Source organism: Cyprinus carpio, chromosome A16 (genome assembly GCF_018340385.1).
Source record: "Cyprinus carpio isolate SPL01 chromosome A16, ASM1834038v1, whole genome shotgun sequence".
Taxonomy (NCBI): Eukaryota; Metazoa; Chordata; class Actinopteri; order Cypriniformes; family Cyprinidae; genus Cyprinus; species Cyprinus carpio.
Genome location: NC_056587.1, coordinates 19,447,148 through 19,454,933, shown reverse-complemented (window position 1 = coordinate 19,454,933; position 7,786 = coordinate 19,447,148). Strand labels below are relative to the sequence as shown.

Genomic DNA, 7,786 nt, shown 5'->3' with positions numbered 1-7,786 from the left:
ATATATAATTCACGTATTAGACTGGGGCTAGTTGTCACAGTTTTTCATCCAGAGATAATTTTATTAAGATATAGGCTTGTTTAAAAAAAAAAAAAAAATAATAATAATGTTTTTGGAGAAGTACGTAATGTTAATAAAATGTTGACGTTTCGACCATAATTGTCCAGAAGAAAAAAAACAAAAAAAAACATGTTTCTGGCAGAGTTTATGGGGTAAGTTGTCACAATATGATTATGCTGTTTATTGATGCTGATTTGATTTTGCTTATATATATATATATATATATATATATATATATATATATATATATATATATATATATAATAAAATGGCTAATAATTTAATTTAAAGGAGAGAAGCACAATTCATTAAATTATTTTCACCAACAAAAATGGCTGTATAAAATTAAACTGTATAAAGCAGCAAAATACAAGAAATTGTTTATGTGAGTATAAGCAAGAGATAAAGAGAGTATCAATGTGACAACTTGCCCCAAAGTAAAAACTGACCTTGAGAACAGCCAATTAAGAATAGCTTCATTATATGACTGAATGTATTTCAGTGTGGCTTTGATGGTCGGCATCTTGTTTACCCAACAGAGCATTATAATGATTTTGTAATTTTAATTTTGAGTGTAAAATGTCCTAATTTTAGAACTTAGTGTTTGAAAACATAGACAACCACTTCTACGTAAAAGCATGTATAAAGTTGATTACTCAATATTATGACTTATATTATTATATAAAGCCTTTATGACAACTTGCTCTGGTCACTAGTATTAGAAGAACAATGATGTTAAATGTAATGCATTAATGGCATTTCCACACCTCGGCACATAGAATGTTTATCATTATTATTAGGGCCCGAGCACTGCAGTGCGAGGACCCTATTGGAATTGCTCCGTTTATTATTACTTTATTTTTATTCATTCATTTCGTACAGTCATGTGTATCCAGGACTCTCTCTGGCCAGTTATGGTTCAGGATTTGGCTGAAGAGTTGTCTGACAGAGAGTCACAATGGGTCAGTTGAAGTCTGAATTTCTTTTTTTTTTTTCTTCTTCTTCTTCATAATAAGAAAAGAAGGTGCTACTATTATTAGCTCGATCACAATGTATTTGTTTTTGGAGTGTGTATAAATCTTGTATATGTAATCTGAAGAAATTGCACACATTCAAAAAACTTAATAGATATGGTTTAATCAGTTATGCATATAAATTACATTTAATAAATTTTTTTTTAGTTTTTTTGGTTTTTTTTTGTTTTTTTTGTTTTTATGTTTTTGTATTTTTGTATGTATGTATGTTTATATAGTATATATATATATATATATATATAATTTATACCAGCTGCTAAATATTTTACCTGTAAACTGTCACTCCATATAAACATAAAACACTTAAAACACTATTTGACACTATTGCTCACTGTGGCTGACTTAAACTGTGTGTCTTGAAATGAAATCAAGAATATGTGTATTCCTCATATCTTTGTTTATTCATAATACTGCAGAATACATTAAACAATACCAAAAAAATATACCAACTAAATGACATTCTAGAGAGATTTTTAAGGCTATATGTCATTGGAATGAGAGATTTGTAACAATATTTTGCATTAAAGATAAATGATTACTTTGATTTTGGCTTGTGCAGATTCAGTTAGAGTGCACTGTACATCACTGTCAAAAAATAACATTAATATATGACAGTTCAATATCACTCTTGTTTCAAAAGTGCAAGTATTTGCAGGAATACAGTAGGAATGGGTTAAGTTGTTCAGCTGCTACAGTGTTTTGAGTGAGACGGACAGCTATATGGATAGATAGACAACTAGATAGACAGCAGTTGCTAGGGCAATGACAGATCAAACAGATAATAGAAAGATAAATAAAAGAGAAGTTGGCTGAGAATAGTGGGGTAAAATCACTCATAACTGTTTAACACTTCTGACATCTTTTTGGCCACATCTTTCATTTTCTCTTCCCACTCGATGTGCAGAGCTTCCTCATCATCCCCGACAATCGCTGCGTAACTCATCAGAGCAATGAGGCCGATGCAGAACAGGTATGTGAGTCGAGTGCAGAGGTTTTCCATGACACGCTGGTCACCCTGTGAATGTCTCATGTAGACCTCTAGGATGGGCTGGCAGAAGATCTTTGATTCGCCCATAACGCCGCCATACAGTGTGTGGAGGTTCTGGTCACACTGGTTGATCACAAAGCTCATTTGAAATTCTTTCTTGCGCTGTTCATGTGCTGCTGATACCTCCACAGTGTCCATGAATTTGGAGAACTGATTACGAATGTTTTCTTCTACACGACAGTACAGGCCGTCCACAGTCTCCTTCCTGATCTGAAGCAATACATTCTGGTTCTGTTGTGAGATTTCGTCCAGAGCTCGAGTCACGCTGCCAAACTCACGTTTGAGTTTCTGAATGTCTTCATCATCCACATGGTGCAGCACCACCCGGATGAGAGAACCAGCCACGCCGAAGATGGGATTGACCACCGCTGCTGCAGATGAGATGGTGGCCACACATTCCAGAACCTTCACTAGACCCCTCTTCAGCTTGTCTTGGTCTTCTAAGGTCTCACTTGCAGCCATTGTGTCTGGAGGAAGAGCCCTTCCCAGTGATGTTTACCTTAAGAAGAAACTGATGATACAAAGGCACACAGTATTACCACCTAAAATATGGTAATTTTTGTTTTTGTTTTTTTAATTAATTTATTTTGTGAATTTTTTGAGGCTGTTGGCGTCTCTGTGCAGCACACAGTAGGTTGTATTTCATTTCCAAATGAACGAATCGGTTGAATAACAATTTTATTGCAAAATAAGCGTTTTTGAACAAACCAGTAATTCACTTGTTTCCTTTGGAAATGAATCAGCGTTTTGAACGAATCAGCTGATTGTATGATTCTATGACTCAATCATAAAGACAGTCGCTTGTTTAGTTTCAGAATGTATCATCTTTTTTTAACAAATCTTTTGGTGGAATGATTAAGTGATTTGCTCAAAAAAGTTGCATGTGTCGTTCCTAAATAAGCGTTTTTGAATGAATCGTTTAGGTGAATCATTCAAGGTCTCACTCTTGAGAACGGTCGTTTATTTCCTTTCTGAATGAATCCACGTTCTGAATTAATCGGTTGACTGAATGATTCACTCATAAATAATAGCACTTGTCGCCACCTACTATACAAAGACTTGTCTGGAATTCATGTGTATAAGATTTTGGGACTTTTCATGGATCAATTTGAACTTTTATTTCCTTTTTTGAGAATGGATGTGAAAAGAGCTGAAGAATTCTTAAATTCTTCTTTTGTGTTCCACAATTGATTGATTTACAATTTTTCAAAAATCAAATTTAATCCTAATTGAACAATTCTGATCTGATTTATTTAAAAACATTGCCAAGATTTTAATGACACTATTGTATAAATACACATGAATTATAATCATGTTTATCTACAAAACATAGATGTTAAATATCAAAAATAGTTTAAAAATAGGCAGCTTTAGACCTTAACTTGAATATCAAAAATATCTTGCATCACTTTACAGGCTGTGAACTGTCTAAACACATTTTTAGTGAGATTTAGGACATATCTCTCCAGTATTTCAGGTAATTTTTTCTTTCTCATCTTACAGTGTGCTGGATGTTTGTTAGCAGCTCTAGGATCAAGACAGAACATTTACAACTTTATCAAGCAAAAACACAACAATACAACATCTCCTTGTGTTTTCTCAAGCAATTTCAGTGTTGGTCTTCATCCCATGTAGAGTAAGATGATTTTAGCCAGCTGCTATCTGTCTGTTATAGCTCCCCCTAGCTGCTACTTCTTATTTCCTTTTTCATGCTAAGAATCATTTCATCCTTCAAACTTTAACAAACAATACCTAAAGATCTACCCATTTGCATTTGCCTGATCTGGTTGCCTGTGAGGAATATTTCTACTCTTACCTCTTCAGCTCCCTCAGCTGCGCGTCTTCCCAGCAGTCACTGCAGGGTGGGCAGTTTCACCTGAGCTCAGTGTGGAGGGGTGTACAGATGGATTATACCATTATCTTACAGGGTCCTGGTACATGAAACAGATTTGCTCTTTAATTGACCTTGAAATATTCTTGATGCAAGCCATTTGTTTACTGTCTCAATCATGAATATGAATATACTGGCCAGAAAATGGTCAGTATTTCATTGCAATGGAAAATCTATCTATCTATCTATCTATCTATTTTCCGTCTATCCATCCATCTTTTAATCTATAGGAAGTGTAGGTGCTGTCCGTGGTGCTGCAGGACTCCAGATGTCATGTGATCATTCACACTGTGAAAGGATGTAGACCTGCTTTAGACCTTACGGTGGCACTGATGGTAATGTATGTTCCTCTTAAGGTGGAGTCATGCAAAATGCATGTAGTCAGTTCCTAAAACATATAGTTCCTGTTTTCTTACTTGTGCACTAAAACACAGACACGATGGGGAAGTGGTTGGCAGCACTATGACACAGACTGCATAGACAAAGTACTGAGAGACATCTTCTTTTTCCTGTTTTATTGATGGAAAACACTGCATAAGAGCAGTTTGTCATGCAGGACTCTTGATTCTCTGCTGCTATTCTTAGAAAATGATTCTCTCCACATTTAATGAGATTACTCGTAAAACTGATGACATTGAATGTAAATGGCCATTCCAAAGATGGATGACAGCAAAGGACACAGACATGGACTGAAAAAGTAAGAGATTGTTCTGACATTTAGTTCATTCATTTGACAGCATGAGTAATAAGAATATGAGTAAGTCTGTTTAATAATAGTCTTGAATGCAGCCCATCACTAACTATAATTAGTGATGAGTAAACTTCCGTTTCAGGATTAAACTTATTTTATTTCTCATTTCTCTAAATTCTCATTTTCATTTAACTGAAGTACTAAAATAATTAAAACTATATTAACTAAAGCTAATAAATAAAAACATACTATAAAAAAAAAACGAATAAATACGACAAAAACAAAACAAAATTAATAATTACTATATATATGTTTTATGCATGTTGCGCTTTACTAGTTCAAAACTAGCTTAATTTAATAAACTAATGCCAGAGGGAAATGACTTTTAGATAGTAACTTCTGTTTGATTACTGTGATCACAAACTGTGCTGGGGGACTTTAGTATAGTCTGGTTTATGGTTTATGTATGCTTGTAGCCACAAGATGTCACTTCAATTCAATTCACATTTATTTGTATAGTGCTTGTCATGATACAAAACGTTGCAAAGCCGCTTCACAGAAAATGGAAGTTTCTACATTACATTTAGGAGTAGCTTATCAGTGGTGAAACAGAAAAGCAAATAGAGAAAAATTAGCGTATAGCTGCTGTTCAAACCAAGCAATAAATAAATAAATAAACCAAGCAATGAATAATAATGTGCATTTAATCAGATATAACTAGAGAACAAGGTTATGATACATTATGTGAATGCTTGGCTAAAGAGATATGTCTTTATAAAGAATTTAAACAGTGTGTCTGAACCCCAAACGTTATTAGGAAGGTTATTCCAGAGTTTGGGAGCCAAATGCTCCTTTAGTAGACTTTTACTACCAAAAGTTTTGCGACCTTAGGGAGCATGATAAATTGTAGCATGGTACTGTAGAAGATTGGTTAGGTACACATGAGCTAAACCATTTAGAGCCTTATAAGGAAGTAGTAATAGTTTGTAACTGATACGGAACTAAATAGGTAGCCAGTGTAGAGACTGTAATGTGATCATATTTTCTTGACCTGGTAAGGACTCTAGCAGCTTCATTTTGGACTACCTGTTGCTTGTTTAATGAAGATGCAGGACAACCAGCTAGCAGTACATTATAATAGTTCAGTCTAGAGGTCATGAATGCATGAACTAGCTTTTCTGCATCAGAAATACCTGTTTATAGGAAAATGTTCTGTAGCTTGGCTATGTGAAATATGATTTTCAAAAGACAAGTTGCTGTCTAATATAACACCCCAGCTTTTGACTTTCTGCAGCTCATAATTAGTGCTGGTGTTCATAGTAAATAAATATACTTACAAAGATCAGCATGATTTCGGATATGTGTGACGAGGGCCTGCAGGGTCAGTGAAACTCAAGCTAGTTTGTCCTGTTAACTGAAACAAACAGTTTCATTTTTTTTTTTTTTTTTTTTTAATGACATGGCAGATTGGGTTTTATTTTGTAGTAGCACTTGACTGACATGGCAGATTTTTGGAGGAGAAAGTGAATTGAATTACTTAAGTCAAATTTCTTGTTGGATTTGTATTTGCCAAAACAGATATTTCAAATAAAATTTGCTGCAATGTCCTCCATGCTGAGATCATATGACCAGCATGCAGCCATGTTTTGCAATTTGACTTTAGTAATAAGAGTAATAATACTAATAATTATTTAATTTTTATAGCACTCTCAGATGTTTGCCAGCTGTGTTTTTGTGCTATGGTACAGTTGTTTTCAGTCCTGATCAGTCTAATCTAAGAACTAGACACAGTCTACAGGCAACCTGCCGCTCTGCACATTAAGTCCATTCTTTAGACTCAAGAGATCGATAGACATCTAGATCACAGGAAGCAGACAAATGTTCAGTGGCTTGTTGGAGGCTCTATATGGATTGCAGTCCATTTCACCTAAGCGTGTCTTTAGATGCTCTTAAAAACGACAGACGAAACCTCAATACCCAAACCCTACACCACAAGACTCTGATTAACAGTGAAAACTCTCCAGTCCTTCTTTGCGCTGTGAGAGTGCTTAGGCTTTGTGTTTGATTGAGCATGGTTTATCCAGTTTGTCATGTCGCTTTGGTTCTAGACCAGGGTTATTATTGTTAACTAAAACTATTAAAAACAATTTTGTTAAATATAAATATCACATGAATAACTTAATATAAATGAAAATGAGAAATGTTACCTTGGCAACTTAAATGAAAAAAAATTGAAGCACAAAAATTACTAACTGAAAAAAAAAGAAATTATGAAAACACTGAATGAATTTTTTTAAAATAAATTAAACCTAAATAGAAATGTTAAAAAATTGACAAACATGCATAACAAAATGACTACAAATTAAACAAATCAAACTGAGAACTGGAAATATAAAAAGCTAATTAAAAATATTAATAAAACATATAATAGTATACAAATACTATGTACACTGTTATACAATACACTAGAATTGGTCATTAAATAAGGTAGAAACATGTACTGTATATAATTATTCAATTCAACATTTTTAAAACTATTCATATTTAATTAAAAAAATTAAAGGAAAAAATTAAGGAAAAATTAATTTGGCTAAATTCTGCATAATTTTAATTATGCTTTTGAATTTACTAAAATATATACATTAGATATTTGTTCTTGTATTTTCTCTCACAATCTTGATGTCAATTTGAATATACAAATTATGTGTCAAAATCAGAAAACTGTTGACATCATCAGTCAATAATATCAGATTTTAGTCTGCATGTAAGAAAAAACATTTATCCCAAGAGAGTCATCTGAAACAGTGGTCTAACCAAATACACAAAGGGAATCTTTTTGGAATTTTGCGTGACGTGCAAAAAAACCCCCCCAAAAAACAAAACAAAAAATTACACAACTGCTGTCATCAGGATATTACTGCTGGTGACATATGCACAAACACATTCTTGTGACCTTCAGAAAGGTCAGAAGAGAGAAAAACAGAGAACAGCATCACACTGTGAGGCTTGCACACATTGTGTGAAATGAGAGCGAGTGCAGATGGAGCCAAAGCAAGATCAAT

At 33.8% G+C, this 7,786-nt stretch overlaps 1 protein-coding gene across 1 annotated transcript; it reads right to left on the bottom strand.

Moving 5' to 3' along the window:
- Window positions 1-1,472: 1,472 nt before the first annotated feature.
- On the bottom strand, window positions 1,473-2,604 carry LOC109094658 (protein rapunzel-like). Its single transcript, XM_019108378.2, has one exon. The coding sequence runs from the start codon at window positions 2,602-2,604 to the stop codon at window positions 1,924-1,926; it is 681 nt and encodes a 226-aa protein (XP_018963923.1). The 3' UTR covers window positions 1,473-1,923.
- Between the last annotated feature and the right edge of the window lie 5,182 nt (window positions 2,605-7,786).